At 35.6% G+C, this 23595-nt stretch overlaps 1 protein-coding gene across 15 annotated transcripts in view; it reads right to left on the bottom strand.

The window, feature by feature from the left end:
* The window catches only part of GPHN (gephyrin), a 633256-nt gene that overhangs the window by 4900 nt on the left and 604761 nt on the right, over positions 1–23595 (bottom strand). For all 15 annotated transcript variants that reach the window (XM_058739364.1, XM_058739365.1, XM_058739368.1 and 12 more), the window contains 3 exons: positions 16847–16920; positions 12292–12356; positions 8382–8485 (listed from right to left, as the gene is read on the bottom strand). In XM_058739364.1, the coding sequence (XP_058595347.1) occupies positions 8382–8485; positions 12292–12356; positions 16847–16920 (243 nt within the window). The remainder of the gene's footprint in view (positions 1–8381; positions 8486–12291; positions 12357–16846; positions 16921–23595) is intronic.

The raw sequence follows: 23595 nt of genomic DNA, 5'->3' as shown, positions 1-23595 counted from the left end.
CTTAGCTGAGGGCAAAAATGTGTCTCTCTCTTTCAATCTGTGTATGGGGGTTCTCCAGAATTAAACTGCAAGACTATTCCCGTGGCTGGGTTATTTGTTAGGTGTCTGAGCAGGTTTTCACCTGGCAAAGGCACTGATTGGCTCATGATAGTACGAGAGAACAAATACTAGAATGGGGTGATATCTGACCTCTGCCTTCTACTCCCAGGTGTACCGTTAACTGGCATGCTATGTTAGGAAATTATTTTGCTTTCCTATACTTGTTTGTTTATCTACAAAATGGGGTTGTTTGTTTTAAAGGAAGAAATTTATGTTAATTTAAAGAACAAGAATCAATTGCATCAAATTGAGGTGAATACAATTTTTTTTGTAGCCTTACAAACAGCTGTTCCTTTTGCTGAGATGAAACCGACTAGATTTTTATGGTATTTTATGAAAATGCAGAATACTTTATTAACGAATATATTTAGCTGTACTGATATTATAGTTCTGGCATATTATATCACTTAGCTTAAGAAATGACTTATTTACTATGAGTGTCAGTGCTTACATGAATGATGTACCATGAGGAAACACAAAACACATTTTTTTTGGGTGAAAAAGTTGATGCTTCACTTTTTAAAAAAAAATATTTGTTTATTTATTTATTTTGAAGGAGAGAGAGAGAGAGAGAGAGCGAGCGAGCATGAATGGGAGAGGTGCAGAGAGAGCAAGATAGAGACAGAGAATCCCAAGCAGACTCTGTGCTGTCAGTGCAGAACACAATGTGGGGCTTGATCCCATGATCCATGAGATCATGATCTGAGCCGAAATCAAGAGTCAGATGCTTAACTGACTGGGCTCCCAAGACACTCCTGATGTTTCACCTTTGAGGACTTCTATCCATTCAAAACTAGAGTGGGCTATGGACTAAGACTATTTCCTCTGTTTCTTTTCAAATATTTTTCTGACATGCAGTAGTCACTCAAGAGATAAAACTGGGGGCACCTGGGTGGCTCAGTAGGTTAAGTGTCCCACTCTTGACTTCAGCTCAGGTCATGATCTCAGTTTGTGGGATCGAGCCCTGTGTTGGGCTCTGCACTGACACCATGGAACCTGCTTGGGAGTTTCTCTCTCCTTCTCTCTCTGCTCCTTCCCTTTGCTTGTGTGCATGCGGTCTCTCTCTCTAAATAAATAAATAAACATTAAAAAAGAGGTAAAACTGTATTATGTGGTATAGTATCATATATGTTCTACATGTAAATGTTTAAGGGAGAAAATTAGAGGAAAAAAAGGTCAAAAGAATGAGGAAATAAGCCACAAACTGGGAAAAAATATTTGTAAAAGATATCTGATGGATGTCTGCTTTCCAAATTATACAAAAAATTCTTAAAATTCATTAACAAACAACTCGATTAAAAAATGGGCAAAAGGCCTGAACAGATATCTCATCAAAGAAGATATACAGATGGCCAGTAAACATTGAAAGATATTCAACATCATATGTCATTAGGGAAGTGCAAACCAAAACAATGAAATATCATTACACACCTACCAAAGGTCAAAATGCAAAACTCTGGCCACACCAAATCCTGGTGAGAATGTGGAGGAATGGGAACTCTTAATCACTATTGGTGGGAATGCAAAATGGTACAGCAACTTTGGAAGATGGTTTGGCAGTTTCTTACCAAAATTAAACATACTCTTAGCATACAGTTCAGCAATCGTGCTCCTTACTATTTACCCAAGTAAAGGGAAAATTTATGTCCATACAAAAACCTGCACATAGATGTCTGTATCAGCTTTATCCATAATTGCCAAAATCTGTAAATAATCAAGGTGTCCTTCAGTAGGTGGATTGACAAATAAATGGTGGTACACCAGTCAAGGAGGAAACTTATATGCCTATTACTAAGTGAAAGGAGTTAATCTCAAAAGGCTGCATGATTCTGGAAAAGATAAAACTATGGAGATAGTAAAAAGATCAAGATTATAGCACAGAGGGAGGGATGAATAGGGACAGCACAGAAACTACTCTGTATGAAAGGACAATGGTAGATACATGAAATTATACATTTGTCAAGACCCAATGAATATACAACACTAAGAGTGAATCCTTGATAACCTTGGGTGATAATGATGTGTCAGTTGGTTCATCAGTTGTAACAAATGTACCACTTTGGTGTAGATGTCAATAGCAGGAGAGGTTGTACATGTGTGAGGACAGTGGGTATATGGGAACTCTATGTACTCTCCATTTAATTTTGCAGTGAACCTAAATGAACTTAAACCTAAAAAAAAATTATTAATAAAGAAAAGGTGAGAATATTTTGTTCTTCCTCTTTGTCCTGTCCATCTTATAGAGAAGTGACCTAAAAAATTTCTCAGGGTAAACAATTATTTGCAAATCCAGTGCAATAACGTTATTTCCAGAGCTGTCAACAAGGTATTAAAATGGCACAAAGAAGCTAAGTAGTCAACCCTTCTTAGGGACACCGAGAAAGGCTTCACAGGGATGTGATTTCTGAGTCTTATGACTAAGAAGTCTTGAAAACTGAGAAAGGAGATGGTGGTGGTTAGAGAAGAACCTTCTAGGAAGGGGAATAATCACGGGCATAGGCAGGGGATCTCATGTCCATTTTGGAAGCAGTAAATAGCCTACTATGGTGAGAGTTCAGGATGAGAAACAGATGAAGCTGGAGAGGGAAAAAGGCCATGGGGTGAAGGGCCTCCTATGTTCACATGAGTAGTTTGGATTTAACCCTGGGATCATGTGAAGCATGGAAGCATTTTAGTTGGAGATGCTTACATGATTAGAGTTAGAACAGGGGTTTAAGAGGAAGCAAGATTAGAAGAAAGGAAACCATTAAATATGTCAAGGATTATAATCTAGTAAATGTTGGAGCCATCATTCAAAGCCAGGCTTATTTGGTTACAAAAGTCAAAGGATATGGATGGTGGAAGCAGCTTTAGGAGAATGGTGAAGATTTGGAAGGCTGCTGTAAGGAATGGAAGAAGCTGATCCATAGGATATAAAAGGATCATGAAGGGAATTTGGGCCCCTGCTGAGGTTTGTAAATTAGAAGTGCTAATGTGAACAGCTGTAGACTCTTCTCTAGTTGTGGCCTAGGAATAAAAGTGAAAGATAAAGAAGGAAGGGTTGATTCAAGTTTGTGGATTTTTAGAGTGGGCTATCATGGAAGGAAGAGGAAAAAAAAAAGTTGATGTGGTACACCACAGGACTTAGGTTGGATGAGGAAAGTGACAAAGCCAGTGTGGCTTAAGGACTTAAGGGTAGGGGTGAAAGGAGTGTTTATACCCTTTTTACAAAGACTGATAGTAACTTGCCCTTGTTCCTAAATTGTACACCAGAGTTGGTGATTTTGAGATGAAGTACTTTAGGGTATTGGAAAAGGATGTATACGTGACTTGCTGAAGTAGAAATAAAGATATTTAGAATTGTAGAAATAAAGCAATTGATGGTAAGAGGTGAGCTAGAGAGGTAGACTATGAGCCACTTGCCAAAGACCTGAATGAGGAAAAAGTGAAAGCTCCAGAAGGTTCAAGGGAATAGGTTGGGATGCAGGACTGTACAGATTGGAGAAAAGAATTTGTGAGAAAACAGATGACCAAAGGGGATTCTACTTGGGCAGGGGCCTAAGATAACATGCTCAAAGCCCTGGTTGATGCTGGGGGCCTGGACTTTGCTCCAATCTGGTCAAAGCTCCCAAAGAGTGGTTCAGGCAGCTTTATGTTAACTTTTTTGGTAAGTGCTATAAAAGTTATGAGGTGCTGATTTCATTAGTCTACCACAGAGATCCTTGAGTTTATTTACCCTGTAAATCATTTATCTAAAATTTATGTAACTTTAAAATGCTTGCACATGCTGCTATGGATCAGTTTCAAATTAACTTTTCCAAAATTTTTATAAATTATATTTTCATTTATATATTTTTCATTTCCTAATACGTTAAAACTGATTTACATCTCTTATAAATCATGGAAAGTCCTATAATTTTCCATATCCATTTTTAATCTATAGGACATAATATTATGCTATAACAGGCATCCAATAACATTTTTAATGATCAATGACTGATCTTGTCACAATAAGTAATCATATTTCTCTCTACAGCTGCAAACACCTTAGTAATTTTCCAACAAAATAAACATTTTGTTAAAATGCTTTGTATTTTACTGTTTATGACATCAGCCAGAAAGCATTCATGAAGTTCTCATAGCAGGAAGACAATAATGCTCAAGAGAAGAGATAAGATGGGAAAATTGGAATAACCCAGTAGAGTTCAACATATCCATACTCTCCCAGCACATGCTGGCCTAATCCCATGGGAGATGAAAATATTTTCCCTTTCCCTCCTCTTAATCATTGCCTGAGATGGGCTGTTAATACTAATAGGAGTTGTGTAAGGTATATTTCTAGAGAAACGAGTTGAGAACAAGGGGCAGTAGAGGGCACTTTGATGGGATAGTAAGGGAATGTGTTAAGGAAACACAAAAAGATATCTGTTTGTAGAAGCATTAGGTTAATAATTCAGTGAATTAAGATTACGTTTTTAATTGCCTACTGAAAGCCAGAAGTATTTCAACTTCAACCATAACTGACCCAGGTTATAGTGCAAGTGTTCTAAATTGATGTCAGAGTGCACTGATACAAAAGGATGACATTTTTTCTGTTGACCTTTCAAAATAATGCAGCATTGCCCTAACCACAGGACAGCTATATCAGAACCAGCACTACGAGTTACCGACACCAGCATTTAATAACTACCTCACTTTCTGAAAGCAGTAAGGATTGGGAGAGGCTGTGATTTTGGTGGCCATTTTGGAGAACAGTAATAAGTGGTGTCTGTAAGCTGCATATTGGATGGTCAGAAAACAGACAAGAGGCTTTACCATGTTTCAAGGAAATGAATAAAGTTAGGTTCTAAAAGTGACAGTTATGTCAGGAAAGGTGTGGGAGTGATTTTAGGAGTTAAAACCAAAAGAAGTAAACAGCCAAGGACACTGATGACCCATCTGACAGTCCCAGTGACACTGCTCTGTGGGAGAAGGGAGTTTGACTGATTCTTAGACTAATTCTCAATTCCATGAGTTGACAGGAGTGAGCAGCAGTGTGAACAATGTACCATGCATCAGTGTGATTGTAGAGCTCTAGCTCATCACTGTTGTCAGAAAGGATAGCTGCCACAATGTCAGTTTTAGAGAAGAGATAATGAATGTTAAGATGAGAAATAAATGAAAGGATTCATAAGAACTTTGCAAAGTCAAAGAGAAATCCTCTTTTTCTCTCTTATAACAATGCAGATTTTTCTTATTTTCTAAATTTAGCAAATATGAAAATGGTGAGCAAATTCATATTATTGGTTTAGATGTCTAAGCTTTATGACTCTGACCTTCTGATTTGATCAGAATACTTTTTGTTTACTGATGGCTGTTTTTCTTCTTTTTCCATTAAATTTAAAATAAGACCACCACCATGATTATTGGAAAATCCCCCGATAATCTGTTTTCAGAATATATAGTTGACCTTTTACTAAAATTTTAGAAAAGGAGGATATCTCTTCATATGCTGGCCTACAAAATCTCAATATTTAAAAGGTCAATGTTAAGAATATTTGAAGTTTAGGGACACCTGGGTGGCTCATTTGGTTTAAGCATCTAGCTTTGGCTCAGGTCATGATCTCTCAGTCTGTGAGTTCAAGCCCCATGTCAGGCTCTGTGCTGATAGCTTGGAGCCTGGAGCCTGCTTCGGATTCTGTGTCTCCCTCTCTGCCCCTCCCCTGCTTGCACTCTGTCTCTCTCTCTCATTCTCAAAAATAAAAAATAAACATTAAAAAAATTAAAAAGAAAGAATACCTGAAGCTTAGGTTTCCTTAATGTTTTATCCAATATATTCTCACAATAATATTTTATAAATATTCCTTCTTCCTCCTCTATGCCTTGTGTTCTTCCTGTCAACTAATCATAACATTCTGTCATATTGGAATTTATTTCAAAGCTCTCAAAAAATAACAGTTTAAGTATTGGAAAAATGGATATATATATGCAGAAGATTAAATTTGGACTCCTTTTTTACACAATACACAAACATTAACTCAAAATGGATAAAGGACTTATATTTAAAACCCAAAACAGTAAAAATACAAGAAAACATACAGGAAAAGCTCTTTGATATTGGTCTTGGCAATGATTTCTTGTATTTGACACCAAAAGCACAAGCCACAAAATAAAAAATAGACAATTATCCATAATTGTCAAAATAAAAAATACATATCCAGTATTTTATGTATAAAAAATACATATCCAGTATATATCAAACTAAAAAGCTTCTGCACAGCAAAGGAAACAACACTATGGCAAGGCAACCTATGAAAAGGGAGAAAATGTTTCAAACCATCTATCTGATAAAGGGTTAATATTCAAAATATATGAGTCTCTTACCAGTCAATAGCAAAAAGACAAATAACCTGATTTAAAAATGGGCAAAGGACTTGAATAGACAGTTCTCTATAGAAGATACGTAAATGCATATCAAAACCACAATGACATACCATCTCACAACTGTTAGGATAGCTATTAAAACAACAACAACAACAACAACAACAACAACAACAACAACAACAACAACACAAAAGATAAGTATTGGCGACAATGTGGAGAAACTGGAATCTGGATATAATGTTGGTAGGAATGTAGAATGGTTCAGCCACTGTGGAAGACAGTGTGAGGTCCCCCCCCCCCCCCCCAAGCTGAAAATAGAACATATGATTGAGCAGTTCTACTTCTGGGTATATATCCTAAAGAACTGAAATCAGGATCTCAGAGACATCTGCACTCTCATGTTTACTGTAACATTATTCGTAATAGCCAAGATATGTAAACAACTCAAATGTTTATTGATAGATGAATGGAGAAGGAGAATGTGCTATATTAATACAATGAAATATTATTTAGTTTTAAAAAAGAAAGATATTCCTACCATTTGTGGCAATATGATAAACCTAGAGTACATTATGCTAAGTGAAATAAACCAGTCACAGAAGGATAAATACTGAGTGATTCCACTTATTTGAGGTATTATAGTCAGTCACAGGGGCACCTGCATGGCTCAGTCAGTTAAGCATCTGACTCTTGATTTCACCTAGGTCATGATTTCACGGTTAGTGGGATGGAGCCCCACATTGGGGTCTGCGCTGACAGTGTGGAGCCTGGTCGGGATTCTCTTCCTCTTTCTGCTGCTCTTCCACTCATGTGCTCTCTCTCTCAAAATAAATAAATAAACAAGTAAATAAATAAATAAACAAACTTAAAAAAAAAGCCCTTTATTAAAAAAAATAGTCATAGAAGCAGAGAATAGAATGGTGATTGTCAGAGGCTGAGGGGAGTGGGCCATGGGGAATTGATTTTCAATGGGTATAAATTTTCTCTTATACAAGGTAAGTTCTAGAGATCTGTTGTACTACACAGTACCTATAGTTGACAACATGGTGTTCTTCACTTTAAAATATGTTAAGAGGATAGTTCTCATGTTAAATGTTCATACCATAAATCAAACAAATAAAACCACAAAAGAACACAGAAAGTTTACGGAGGTGATAAATATGTTAGTACCTTGACTGTGGTGATGATATGGGCATATGCGTATGTTGTCTCGTCAAAATATGTATGTTATATATATGTAATTTTTTGTATGTCAATTGTATCTCAATCAAGCTTTTAAAAAAAGCAATGGTTTGATACTGTAGGTCACATTGCCAAGAGAATTAGTTATTAGTTATATAGAAATTGTGTTACATAATTAGTTGAGTAGTAGTAAATCAAACTGAAGTTAGTGTTGGTGGAGAAGGGGACTCTAATTTCTAAGTGGCCTTTTAACCAAGTATAATTTCTCAGCCTTAGTTGTCCTTTTCCTAACAATGTGGTCAACGTTTTATTTTAACTCGCTAGTCTCTTTCTAGTCCTTTGACTGTCTTTTTCCAAATTGTTTAAAATTTATCAGAGAGGTTGCGGAAAAAGTGAGCAGATAAATAGTTGGCTGTGTGACTTTACACAGCTGAAAGGGAATTGTTGTCCCTCCTTCCGTATAGGTTTATTTTAGGGTAGTGCCAGTCTCGTTCTATTTGCCATTTTATCATTACATATCCACTTCCATACGGATTCTGCCAGAAAAAATTATTTACTTTAGAAGTTGTGGAATAATGTGGGCTGGGAATAAATGGGACCCTTTCCCCTCCATTTCTGTCATGATGGGGAGAATATAACTACATTTTCCCTCACAACGATTACAAAATTCTGGATGTTTATTTTGGGCAGTTGGAAAATCATATCCTTAATTGTTATTAGGCTTCAGTTTTGGTTCCTTGTCATTTAGAAAACATTACCCTGGCTTTGATGATGGTTGGCCGAGGATCCAAGATGCCCTGCATCTTTCTCAGTGCAGGCACAACAAAGAGGTTGCAGGTGACCACGGCTGACACAGGATTCCCTGAAAGTCAACCAAGCAGTTATTTATAGTACACGTATAAAAATTTGCCAAAAAATTACAATTGTCTATACCTTCAGGCATCATAAAGAGTGAAGTGACTAACCATTAACTCCTAATCTTCTAAATCACCTTAAATCCCGAAGGATGCCAGAATAGAGCGACAGTCAACCAAATACCACAGAAGGTATAAACATTTGTCTACCAGTGAAATGCAGAAACTTCTGATTCCCAGAAACTGTTTAACACAGTTTTTATTTCCAATTTCCTGGGAACTATACATTGAAAGTCATTACTAATCTTTGTAAGTTTTAAAGCAGATTGTACCTGCTATTTTTAAAATATTTTAAAATTGCCACAGTAATACATGCTCCATACAAAAACATTTAGAAAATACGTTAAGCACAAAGAAATGTATCCATAACCCCCCTCTACCCAGAAATCTCTTTAAATTAAAAAAATAAAACTAAACAATTTAAGCTGCGAAGGACTTGAAGAGGAATACTGTTATAGGCTGAATTGTGTCCCTTGCAAATTCATATGTTGAAGTCTTAACACCCAATATGACCGTATTTATAGATAATAGGGCCTTTAAAGAGGTAATCAAAGTTAAATGAGGTCATAAGGATGAGGTCCTAATCCAACAAGACTGGTGTCCGTATAAAAAGAGGGAGAAACACCTGGAGCACATGTACACAGAAAAAAAGGCATGTGAGGACACAGTGAGAAGTTGGCCATCTGCAAGCCAGGAAGAAAGACTCAACAGAAACCAGCCTTGCTGGCATCTTGATCTTAGACTTCCAGTCTCCAGAACTGTGAGAAAATAAATTTCTGTTGTTTAAGCCATTTGGTCTGTGATAGTCTGTTATGGCAGTCTGGGCAGACTAATAGAAATACCAAGTTCTTTTAAAACTATAAACAAAACTTGAAGAATTCAGTTGTACCTCTCCAAGAAGAAATCTGGGTGGGTCATGCACTTCGAAGGAAAGAAAGGTGGGCAATGAAAAAAATGACTGTGCTGAGAATCACAGATTTCGTTTCTTGTGTGGTACTGTTAACTAAATAAACTGAGCGGCCCGAGTGAGTTCCAAACCTTTCTGAATCTAATTTTACTCTTCCCAAAATGAAAGGTTTGGACTACATGCCTCTCAGTATCCCTCCTGGGTCTAAAATTCCAATTTTACTAATACATTAATCTAGTGGTATCGAGCATGTATATGTATGCGGAGGGCTTGGGATCGACTATTAGATTTTTAGTTTCCCTTGGCCTGGCTTGTGCTGCTAATTGCATCATCAAAGTAAAAGGCAATGGTTTAGCCTATTATTAGCTAAAACCATACCTTTAATTTTCTTCTACCCACAAAAGTAGTTAAGAATAGATTTTTTTAAGCTGTAAAAAGTAATGAGTAATACTAATAATTTCAATAGAAAAATGAGTTGTCTTGCCCAACAGCACAGCAGACTCTTAATGAGAATTAATTGCTTTTCACCTGTCTCAAAATACACAGGTGAACATGTTTCTGGGAAAGCAAAAAAAAAAAGAAAAAAGAAAAAAGCTATTGTTCAGCAACGATGACGGCATTCTTGTAATGCTGCTGCTTTATAAAATTACTCTAATTGAAAATGGATCGCAAACAATTGCAAATAGTGGTTATTTTGTGTGTAGGGGGAAGGGATTACCAATAACATTTCTTAACGCTTACCTGTATTTTCTAATGTTTTTATAGTGAACATATGTTATTACAGTAATTTTAAAAAGTTAAAAAAAATGGCAAGTAGATACATCAATCTTTTAAACTGCTTTAAAAGTTATCAAGATTAGGAGCTCCTGGTGGCTCAGTTGGTTAAATGTTCAACTTTGGTTCAGGTCAATATCTCACAGTTTGTGAGTTTGAGCCACACTGGGCACTGTGCTGACAGCTTGTAGCCTGGAGCCTGTTTCAGATTCTGTGTCTCCCTCTCTCTCTACTCCTCCTTCTCTCCTGCTCATGCTGTCTCTCTCTCTCTCTCTTCAAAACAAACAAACAAACAAACAAACAAACAAACAAACGAAGTTATCAAGATTAGTAACAGTTTTAAATGTGCAGCCTTCAGAAAAGCAGAAATACAATCATGAATTTTAAAATCCTTTTAAAAGGAACCACTTTACTGATTCCACAATCTGAACATCTAGGTTGCTGCTGCCCTCTTTTGGTTCACTGAGGCTGGGCAGAGAAAATTTCAAATGAAAGTAGCAATTTGAAAGTAGGTTATTTAATTATAACTTCTTTGGCAGATGAACAATAGTTCATAAGTAAAGGCAAAGTAGGCTCCCAGTATAATTCTTTGTCTATAGGGCAAGTCCTGTCTTCTGTAGACAAAGTAACAGTCTTTTCTAGGCAAAATGAAGCTAGGAAGAGAATCACATTTTTCCAGAGGATCTGAGCATACATACCTTAAAGGCCCTAAGGAGTTTTTACTACAGATACATTTGAGGACTACTTTACTTACCAGTCTTCTCTCTTAACATTTCCTGTAGGATATAAACCTAATCTTTTATGCTTATAGATAGGAGCTTTAGAAATGCTTTCAAAATTCAAAACTCCAAAAAATGCTTCTCAAAATTTTCTGCCTGTCTTCCTTTCCTTATACTCTATTTTGAGATTTATTTACTATCAAAAGCAGATAAGTATCCCAAAGTCACCAGATTTGTGCATCTGAAAGGAATAAGCAGGTTATTTTCTGAAGGAATCTGTCCGAAAACATAGAGAATAGGATGCTGCTACAGATCAGAGGATAATTTTAAAAGCTGGAAAAAATAACAAGTACATACACAAAACCTCTAAACTGCTTTAGAATTTATCAAGATTGGCAATGACTTTAAAAGCATGGCTTTAACTGCAAGCCAAAAATCAATAAAAAACTGACTCTGAAAGTCTTTATAGACGGAACCACTTCGCTTTTTCTACTGTCTGAACATGTGAGTTTCTGTTCACACGGGAGCGAGGATGGGGACAGTGATATGGTCAGACTGATGATGCCTGGGGTTTGGCTGAGAAACCCCTCATTCCATGTTGCCTGCCCCATCCCAGTCCAAACCTGGCAAGAACAAAAGCCAGTTTTGTATATATATATTTTTTTGTTTGTTTGTTTACCATTTACTTTCACGGGTGATTCAAGGCCCTTTGGACTTGTAAACACAATACTTCTAGTATGGGAGGTGATTAGACTGCTAACTTAGACCAATTTTTTATAAGGAAAAGCAGGTACCCCAGATAGATCTAGTGACAGTTAACACTTGGCTACCATTTTAGGGTTTGGGATATACTTTGAAAGATACTATCTAATTTGACTTTTACACCAATCATACAAAGTAGGCTTTAGCCCATTGTATAGATGAAGAAACAGCTTTAAAAGTTTAAGTGGGGGCGCCTGGGTGGCGCAGTCGGTTAAGCGTCCGACTTCAGCCAGGTCACGATCTCGCGGTCCGTGAGTTCGAGCCCCGCGTCAGGCTCTGGGCTGATGGCTCGGAGCCTGGAGCCTGTTTCCGATTCTGTGTCTCCCTCTCTCTCTGCCCCTCCCCCGTTCATGCTCTGTCTCTCTCTGTCCCAAAAATAAATAAAAAATGTTGAAAAAAAAAATTAAAAAAAAAAAAAAAAAAAGTTTAAGTGATTTGCCCAAGGTCATACAGTAAGTAAAGCTGGGTCTTAAGCCCAGGTCTTTCAGATTCCAAATGGAGTGCTCTGATAAGGAACTGGTCACCTGGGTTTCAAAATGATTTTGATCATTTTTATAGGAAAAGCAGAAGAAACTGTTTCAATTATTCTTACCTGGTAGTGCAAAGATTATTTTTCTTACACCATCAATATCCAAAGTTGCAAATGTTGTTGGCAGGCTAGAGAATGAAAGAGATCATTTGTTAGGGACTGCTAAGTAATGTGACAAGTAAATTAAGTACTCCAGTTTTCTTGCTATGTGGATTTCCATATAGAGTATTTATCATATAAAAATACTTTTCTGTTGACTCTTCTTTAAACCTTTATACCATGAATTGTTTCAAAAGCATTTACATTAATTTATTTTTAGCATCTTTATTTTCAAGTAACCAAACTTCCTGGTTTTCTGTAGCTTTTTTTTTTTTTTTTTTTTTTTTCCCATTTCCTGCTAGTGCCAGAGAAGTGTATCTCAAATCCTGGAGTTTCTCTACCCTTCTAGTTGATAACGTCCATACTATTTTGCTGGAGATCTACAACAATCATTCTTATTACTGCAAGACTAGCTGGTGATAGTCTATCAGATAACTGCCTGTTGTTCAAGATGAGTACTCCTCAACCATTTAAAACTATACTCAGCAATAAACACAACACTGGCTTTTTATGAAGGGATTTTTTTGAAATGTCAAAATAAATAAAATACCATGACTAGAAAAAAACTAAAGCAGTATTAATTTAAAAATATTTATAAATTATACTTCCTCAAGATTCTGACATGAATCCTGATCATGGGGGTGTGGGAGAGGGCTGAGTGTAAGTGGCATAGAGTGGACAGGCAGTCAAGAATAGTGATATTTTTTTCTATTGATTATGCTTTATGTTTATGCTTTAAACTTTTAGCTAAGATTTCCTTATATTAATGAAACTTGAGTAATGTAGAATCATTAGGGAATGTTAAAATTTCCATATAGTTGAAAATTATCTCTTTCAGTACCGAAATCATTTTTATTATTTTTGCAACTTTGTCTTTCAAAAATGGATCACTCATTATTAGCTTTTGCAATAATATGATGAACATTAACATTTTTTTGATGATTCACAACTATCATTATTAACTTATTCTACTCTGCTATCCTACAGTGATGTAGGGTCACAAGGGTATATTGTGCATTGTTTTCACCTATAAACCATAACTTCATCCCACACACTGAGGTTCTTGTCTCTTTTCCCTTAGTTTTTTTTCTGTGGCTCCCCTTCATGCTAGGCTCCATCATCTTGTCCCTTAAAGCTGGCTTTAGGTTTAGGAACCAGAGAGGATTAGTAATAATTATATTGTCAGAATGATAATAATAATAGTAATGTTATTATTTTGAAAGAAACATCTATGCATTACATCCATTATTTCATTTAACTTTCACAACAATCCCATGAAGTAACAGGTATCATCCCATTTTATAGATGAGGAAACTAAGACTCAGAGATTAAGAAATTTGGCTCAAATCACTTAGCTACTAAATGGGAAAACAAAGATTTGAACCAAGATTCTTTTAATTTTATGGCTCATAACTGGACAAGGCTCTCAGAGGGTCTGCTGTGAAGTGTTAGTATGTGTACTATGTAACATCTATTTTTGGCTACTCTGAGGCCCTTTTTGCTTATTTCCTGATTCTTGGCTGTATTTTAGAAAAACTAGATTACATTATCATACCAATTTATGAACAGGTTATTTGGCAATGACTGTTACTATGTGATGAAAATAATTTCCAAGATACACTCCTGACAACAGCTATGTTCACTGTAGACGACCCATAGAATTGTGATTGGTAGTCCTGATTGGTAATACTTCAAATGTCTTTTTGAATATCTCTGTGTCTAAAATGAAAGAGGTTAATTACATTCTTAATGTACTGTATGTGGGAAGAACAAAGCTAAATTGTTCTTGAGCTTTTTATACTTCTTGTTCTACTATTAAGGAGCAATTACTTTTAAATTCTTATCTTTAGACAAGTATAAATTCTGGCCAAGTAAAAGGAAGCCCACTTAAACTTCTAAACTATTTTATTATAGCAAACTAACACACATAATAAGAGTGAGGAGGGAATGCATAATACTTTCCTTCTATTATATTTAAAGCCAATTTAAATTATCTTTTACATCTTGCAGACAGGTACTGTGATTTCTCTAAAGGTACTCATTTAAAAAACATTCCATTACAACAAAACATTTTATCATGCACTGCTATCATGAGTGTCCTATTACAAGACTGTGAAGCTTTTGTTTAAGTTCTGGTAAGCCATTTCCTTCTAACTCAGCACCTATTGTTCAGTTCTCCTCTTGAGATCAGAATGTAACAGCATTTATACAATGACTGAGGTCACAGAGTGTTATGACTTTAAGGGAGGAGAATAAACATTAGGAACTGATGAGAGCGTTAGGTTGAAGTGGTAAAAAAAATAAACTGAAAATAAAATAGTACCAAAATTATACATCACAGGTGCTGAGATTGACTTAAATAATAGATATTACAAATAATTCTCCTCTAGAGGTGAGGGCAACTAATATCAGCTTCTTTCTCACTACAAAAAGAACAGTCAATTCAATTTTTGAGGTTACTAAGAAGCACACTGACATGCTTTTGGGATGTCCTCTGTATTCTAATCAAATTAGTACTGCCTACAGGGATGGGAAAAAATGCCTGTGCACTCACAACATAATAATATTTACTTAAGACAAAATATTCTTAATGAGAATGATTCAAATTCAATAGTCTCAATAATAAAAGGACTTTGTTAGCAGTAGCCATATTGGGGCAACTACAGATATATAATGCCAGGAATTTTACATTCTATCAAATTGTGGAGAAGACTTTAGGGTTAATCTTAACTTCATACTTAAATGGTAAAATCATGGTGATAAAGCCTAATCCTAGACCTGATGAGAGGTACCCAATAAATCGGGGAATTGAGGAGGGATGCCTTTATACTTAAAAAAGGTTTCTGAAATTTATGATGTTCCCATTGCTCACTCCTAACAACCGATGTCTCACCTCTACTCTCTCTTAGGGTTCACATGAATACCCATCAGAGTATAATTCTGAAACGAAAGCATAATTACTGTTGTCCCTGACAGCATGGAGGTGTGCTAGAATTTGAATGCTCACCTCTACACTGAAGCCTTTGAATGGGGAAGGAAAAGTTTATAGAGTAACAGGTCTGAACAGGCAAACTATTGCTTAAAGACATGGCCACACATTTTCATCAACACCATTGTTTGGCATTCTTTGAGGATTTATAACTGATTACAGAACCTCCATCAGCCCTTCCTTAGGGAGTTATTAGCTTTAGGAGATGTGCCAGATCTTGGTATGTGGTTATTTTTCTTTTTCCCAGGAGGTGGTAAGAAGCAGTATGAAAGAGTACTTATGAAGTATTTTTGCAAAGGGAAGAAAAATTGAATCTGAATCTAATCAAGCTTTTAGATCTAACTTCTAGTCCATACAATATACTGGAAAGAGAGCAGAACAAGTTCACCACCACCACAACGGAGCCATTACCCAAATCCATTTGTTAGGACAAATGATTCAGTTTCTTCAGCAAGTCAATGGCATGAAAAAAGGAGGGTAGAGGTAAATGTTCTTATTCAATATAGATTTAATAACCAAATACAGCTTGTGGAACTGATGAATTCTAATTCAAATAAAGCATGTAAGAAGGCATTCTCTCTTTTTTTTAATTTATTTTTTTTATTTTGAGAGACAGAGAGAGAATACGAGCTGGGGACAGGGGCAGAGAAAGGGAGAATGGGAGAAAGGGAGAGAAAGAGAGAGAGAGAGAGAGTGCGAATCTTAAGCAGGCTCTACACTCAGCACAGAGCCCGATATGGGGCTTAATCCCACAACCCTGGGATCATAACCTGAGCCAAAATCAGGAGTTGGATGTTCAACCAACTGAGCCATCAAGGCTCCCCAAAGACATTCTTTTTCTTAACATTTGGGAGAATTTTGAATATGATCAGGGTATTAGATGATATTAAGATACTCTTATTTATTTTGTTAGGTGAGAATACCACTGTGATTACACAAGAGAATGCTGCTGTTATCGTTATTACTATTTGAGATGTACACCAAAATGACATTGTAGAATTGGCTTTAAAGCAATAAAAAACCAAAAAAACCCAAAAACAAACAAACAAACAAACAACCCAACAAACAATCTAGCCTTCTGTCCTCTCAAAAAGGGAAGGGAGGATTGATAAAACAGTCTGGGAAAATGGTGATAGTTACTGAAGCTAGGTGATGGGTACATGGGGGTTTCACTGTACTCCTTATTTTTGTGCATTTTGAGAATTTTCATACTAAAATGTTTTTGAAAGGAAAGAAAGCAACAGTATGGGGAGAAAGAGAAAAAGAGAAAGAAGGAACTAGACATGGGAACTACAGAGAAAAGGTTTGGAAAATTGCTTTGCTTTGTTTATAATAAACCCAGTGACTCATAAAGAAGATGAATTCCCATTTCAGGTAGGCGCTACACTGATGCAAGGAATTCTAATACTATTTCTTTTATTAGAATAAATAATCCATAATAGAAAATGTAAAAAGAAAACATTTAAAACTTTGTTAGTCAAAGCAAGACAAGCCAACCCCATATATGAGATAACAAGATTATTTTCATACCCTGGTTTCATAAAAACCCTGCCAAAATGGATCTGAGCATGAAGATCAATGTCCAGCACCTGCTTGAGATAGTCCTGCAAATATGAAAAATAATCACTTTACTTTCAAACATTCTAATATCAGACTTTCAAAACTTCAAATGAAAATAAAATGAATTTATAAGATTGAAATGAAAAGAAACACCTTATTTTAGTGAATTTGATTTACTTAAGACAAATATTCCTTCATCTCTTCATTCTTGTCATTCATTTATTCTTCAATATTGAGTACCTGGTATATGCTGAGTACTAATCTGGGCAAGGGGGATATGGGCTTGAGCAAAAGAGACAATGTCCCTGCTTTCATAAAAAATACATTCTAGTACAATTAGATAATAAACCAAATAACCACATTAGCATATAAATCATTACTTGATGGGTTACTGTTTCTCTTTTAGTATAGAATTTTATGTCTGAGAAAGGATGTTAGCAAATAAGAAGCTTAAGAAGTTGTGCTGGGGCAGGGAAACCACATGTATGTATACTATATTATTTTACTTAATGGACTTAAAATAATGCACACATTCCTTGAGGAAAGACTTGGACATTTGCCCACAGACTGCCAAATCTAAGTAAGTCAACTAAAATAAAAAATAGGGAGGGAGCTCTAAAACAGAGAGTAAAGAGAGTTTAATTGTTCCAAATGTATATTCTGGCAACAAAAACACAACTAGCTTAAAGTTACAACCAATCCACAGTGGTTTGACAAAACCTGACCTTTGAAAATGAAAGGCAACACTGCCATGCGGTTGGTTTTGTAGACATAAAGAAAACAAACTGCAGTCTTTAAAATTTCTCAACCTCTAGCTCTATTGCTGAGTTTCCTATTCATTAATCTAAGAGTAAGTCTAGTCACTTACTAAAATTTAAATATTGTACAGGCTTAGGATACTTTATTTTAAAAATCTGTTCCCTTCTATCTCCACAGTCTCAGCCAACATCATCTCACCTGAATTACTGAAATATGTCTCCTTGGCAATAGTCTTGCCCTCCTCCAATTCATTCCCCCCACAGTAGTAAGAGAGATCTGAAAACAAATCTGATCAAGTCACCATATAATACTTCAAAACTTTCTGGTTTCCATGAAAGAGTCTCATCTTTTTAATATCGTATCTATGATTCTTGTATTTTCTAACCCCCTTTTATCATTCATTGCTCTCATCAGGCAATCCTCCTCCCATCCAACCCCATTCCTCAATCTCTCTCTCTTTCTCCAGTTTGAAACTTTCTTGCCTCCATTCTTTGAAAATGTTCTTACTTCTGTGTAGAATACTCTTTCTTTCTACCTTCCTCTCTCCACAGCTTATCTCAGTTTCACTTATCTTCTCAGCCTCCCCTTCATTCCCAAGGCTAGATTTGGACAAAAGATTGTTTATGTTTATTTTGAGGCTATGTTGTTACATACAAATTTAGAATTATTATATTTTTCTGATGAACTGATCCATTTAAATATATGAAATGTCCCTCCCAATAATCTACAATCCTGCTTACCTTAATTTTCTCTGATATTAATACAGCCACACCAGCTATCTTTTATTGCAATTTTTTCCTAATCTTTTCTTTCAATTTGCTGTATCTTTCCGTTTAAGGTGGGCCCTTTATTACCATGATACAATTTATTGTCTTTTCATAATCCAGGATGACAATTTTTAATCGGAGGATCTAGTCCATTTACATTTAATATAATTTCTGCTACATTTGGGTTTAAGACTATCACCCTACTATTTGTTACTTCTGTTTTTATTTCATCTTTTCTTCTTTTGAATTCACCACTTTTTGTTATTTTAATTTCTTTCTCTTCAATTAGCTTGTTAGTTACTAGTTTTTTTATTATTATTTTAGTGGTTATTTTAATTTTTTTTAATGTTTATTCATTTTTGAGAGACAGAGTGCAAGCAGGGGAGGGGCAGACAGAGAGGGAGGGAGACACAATCCAAAGCAGGCTCCAGGCTCTGAGCTGTCAGCACAGCCCGATGAGGGGCTCGAAGTCACAAACCACAAGATAATGACCTAAGCCAAAGTTGGATGCTTAACTGACTGACCCACCCAGGCGTCCCCTATTTTAGTGGTTATTTTAGAGATTATAATATGCATCCTTGACTTATTATAGTATACTATAATTTGATATTTTTATTACTTCCCAGACAATGCATGAGACTTAAAATATGCTAACTACATTTATTCCTCTCTGCTTTTTGTGCTATGATGTACCATATGTTCTATATAAATATTTAGTATATATAATATTTAGTATGTATATATTTAGTGTATGTATGTGTGTATATATATACCTATTATATATATTTCTATATATATTATACAAACATATACTCTACATTTATGATTTAATATATAATATTTACATACAAACCAATTTTAACTTCATAAGACATTATTATTTTATACAATCAATAGTCATTTACATTTACCCACATATTAACACTTCTTTTTGTTCTTTAGTCCTTTCTGCATTTCCACACCTACACAATATTTCTGACTAAAAAATTCCAGTCTTTGCTAAGGCTGGTATATTTCCTATTTGTCCTTATTCCTAGAGCACTTCAAAGGTTTAAACTAAGACCCTGAGATATCTGCCAGGGCCCCTCCCCACTGCAGGCCCTGAACGGCTAAGACTGCTAAAATTCTGTTTATTTTCTTAGCCTCTTATCTACTCTGTTATGGTTGGCTTCTTGGCCTCTTCTACCATTACACCTCCCCCCATCCCTCTGGCTTAGGAATTAGTAAATGCTTTGAGGAAAAATGTGGCAGAGAATTCTAGTGTTACTTCTCTGTCCTTCGCTTTTCTCTGAGATCTTGGTGCCTTAAATCCTGGATACCTCGGTTGTTCTCTTCAGACACCTGCTTTTTCTTCTCTTTTTTTTTATTTAAAAAATTTTAAAAATTTATATAGCTTTTATAGTTGTTCTTGGTGGGAAGCTTGGTTCAAATAAGCCACTGTATTATAGTAGGAGCATAAATCTCCAGACCTTATGTGCTGTTATAACACTATGTCCTTCTGATATCACACACATAGGTTATACTGCAATTGCCTGATAATTGGTATATATCCTTTACTGGACTATACAGTTTGTAAGCATAGAAACCTTGTGTATATATAACAAACCCCTAGTGAATAGCACATGCCTTTCATTCACTCATTTCTTAGTTTGACAAATATTTTTGAGTGCCTATTATACATCAGGGATTCTATATGTGCTAGAGATATAATGGTGAAGAAGAATAAACAGGACACAAAGATGTTCTGTTGTGTTTTACTGGTGAAGACAGACTAAAATAAGTAAAGCAACAAATAAAATAATTATGACGTGTGGTACATGCTATGAAAGAAATAAACAGGTACTAGGATAGAGAATAATTGGGTGGGGTAGCAGATAAGGAAAGGCCATTTTAAAAGAGGTGGTGAGGATGAGAAGGATTCAGCCATATGAAGGATTCAGCCATACTTCCAGGCAGAGGGAAGTACATACTAAAGCTTCTAAAGCAGTAAAGAATGTGCCTAGAACTAAAAAGACAATGAGTAGGAAAGAGGCATAAGATGAGGTTGGAGAGACAGGCAGAAGCTATACCTGTAGGCTTTAAAGGTTATGATACAGAGTTTTAGAAAGCAGATATGCTCATTACATATTTGCTAAATGAATGGAAGTATTTTATTTTTCTTGAAAACAAAAAACCTCTCTGTTGTTAAAAATGTCCCTTTTCATTCTTTGTGAACATGAAGGAATGCTTAATCTTGCTGTGACAGAGGGAAAGCTTGTACCAGACATAGCCATAAAGGCTGAGAATCATCATTGTTTTTAAGTTTTTGTCTACCTATAGAAGCAGCAAGGATCTCTGTCTGATATTCTGAAAGCCGGAGTCAGATAGGAAGAAGAAAAATGAATGGATGAAGAAGCAAGGCCTTTTCCACAACTCAGGTAAGAACAAACAACATTAGACAAGTTGCAAAAGACTTTAAAATGGGCAACAAAGATTATTGGATGTCCAGTGTAGCACAAACTTCTGGCTTATTTGTGTGTTTCATCATCTTTGAGCTATTTTACAAAAATTAAGCTTTAGAAATGGAATATTATTCAGCTATAAAAAGAATGAAATCTTGTCATTTGCAACAACATGAATGGAGCTAGACAGTATAATGCTAAGCAAAATAAGTCAGAGAAAGACAAATAACATGATTTCACTCATATGTGGAATTTAAGAAGCAAAACAAACAACAAAGGGGAAAAATGGGAGGGATTGAGTGGGGGAGAGAGAGAGAGGGATGGAGGGAGGGAGGGAGGGAGACAGAGAGGGAGGGAGGGAGGGAGGGAGGGAGGGAGGGAGAGAGAGAGAGAGAGAGAGAGAGAGAGAGAGAGAGAGAGAGAGAGACTCTTAATTATAGAGACCAAACTGATGGTTCCCAGAGGGGAGGAGGAGGGAATGGGTGAAATAGGTGATAGGGATTAAGGAGTGCACTTATGATGAGCACAGGATGATGTACGGAAATGATGAATTACTACATTGTACACCTGAAACTAATACAACACTCTGTGTTAACTAACTGGAATTAAGCTGAAATCTTGAGAAAATTTAAGCTGTAGAAAACTGATGATAAACAAGATTATTATTCATCTGAGTCTGAATGTGATGGAGGTGTTGGAAGGGGCAATCCAAGAGCCTCTCATCCCCAACCCTCCAGTTTTAGCAGGATCTAGAGAGAAGAGCCCCCATCTTAGGGCCACAGTAAAGTTTGCTTTACCAGGAGGAAGAAGAAAAACATACCAAAACAATTATATTGTCTCTTAAATTAAAAGGTGCTCTGTTCTGATGGACTTAGATAAATAACTGCTTATATAAATAGAATATTCCTAAAATTATCAGGCTAGAAGAAAATTTAACATATTTTAAATCAGCTACATTAAAAGGTATTCTTATAATTTTAAGAATCAAAGATCACAAGTTAAGGTAAATCTTTAGCAAATGAGATAAGTTTTAGTTATTAAGAAAACCCACCAATGTTCTTTTTCTTATTTATCAGTGTTAAGTATAATTAGGCAAATATTTTTTATTTTGCTTGGGTTTATTTTTCCTAAACTTACATAGGTTTATTCATCAAATAAGCTAATGCTATTCCTATATATTTTAAGAATGTGAAAAATGTAATATTGGGTACAATATAATTGACTCTTTATCCTGACAAACTTTAAATTTCAATAGTAATTATGTTTGTAGTATGTCAGCTTGAAAATAATTTTCAAGATCTTTAAGTAACTTAAAATCTTATTGAACTGATATTAAATTAACTTAATCAATGAATAATCATCAGACACCTGGATGATTTCTAAGTAAGACAGAATCCTGGGTCATTGATAACTAAGCATAATTTAATATACAGGTCTTCCTTCACTCATGATGGAGTTACCTCCTGAACCTGCTGTAAGTTGAAAATATCATAAGTTGAAAATACATTTAATAAAGCTAACCCACCGAACATGACAGCTTAGCCTAAGCTACCTTAAGTGTGCTCAGAACATTTACATTACAGAACGCTTCTGTAAAGCCTGTTTCATAATACAGTGCTGAATATCTTATGTCATTTATTGAATACTATACTGAAAGTGAAAAAGAGGATGGTTGTGTGGGTACAGGATGGTTGTGAGTTTATCAGTTGTTTACCCTTGGGATTGTGGCTGACTGTGAGCTGTGACTTGCTGTGGCTGCCCAGAATCACGACAGAGTATTGCCTTGCATACCGCTAGGCTGGGAAAAGATCAAAATTCAAAATTTGAAGTCTGGTTTCTACTAATGTGCATCACTTTTGCACCATTGTAAAGTTGAAAATTCATTAAGTTGAACTACCATAAGTTGGGTACCATCCACACTTTTGTTTGAAAGTTAATATACTTTGTTTCTTACTTTTATATGCTAGGGAGAAGCTATATCTTTAGGTCGTGTTAATTAATATGTTTGTTCATCTGTACTACATCAGGAAAGTACAGAAAAGATGCATGTGGCTGTAGAAAGTTATATTCTGTGTGTTTATGAACTTTGCTAGTCTTCTCAAATGCCTACATATGATTTCTCAATTATCTAGTTTTCACCGTGAAAGAAAAAATTAGTTATTTCCTTAAACCTTTTGATGAAATATGGGTGGTTATAATTATGCTAGTAACATTAATGACAGAGAAGTATAACAATGTGTGTTCTTTTGTTTTTCAAGGAAAAAAGAGTATTTTTTTTTTTTAAAGTCCAGCCAGCCCTCAAAATATTTGATCTCAGGACACTTTACACGCTCTTATTAAAATTTATATGGATCCCTAGAGCTTTTGTTTATGTAGGTTATGCCTATTGATAGTTACTGTATTAGAAACTAAAACTAAAATATTAAAAAAAATGTTGGTTCATTTGGAAACAGCAATGATATGGTCATGTTGTGTTTATATAAGTAACTTATTTTTTATGCATTGTTCTATAATTTTGACAATTCCTTTAACATTTGGCTTAATAGAAGTCAGTTGGATCCTCTTACTTGTTTCTGTGTTGAGTCTGATGAGATATTACACAATATACAGCCACTGGAAAAACTCACTGTACATTTATGAGAGAAAAAGAATAATAAGTTCAGATAAAGTCTTAGGAATAGTTCTGACCTTGCAGACCCACTTAAAGGGTCAAGGGACCCTTGTTCTTTGTTCTAAAGTAAAGTGGCGGTTT

The sequence above is a fragment of the Neofelis nebulosa genome, chromosome 7, assembly GCF_028018385.1.
Source record: "Neofelis nebulosa isolate mNeoNeb1 chromosome 7, mNeoNeb1.pri, whole genome shotgun sequence".
Taxonomy (NCBI): Eukaryota; Metazoa; Chordata; class Mammalia; order Carnivora; family Felidae; genus Neofelis; species Neofelis nebulosa.
This window is presented reverse-complemented; position numbering and strand designations above follow the sequence as displayed.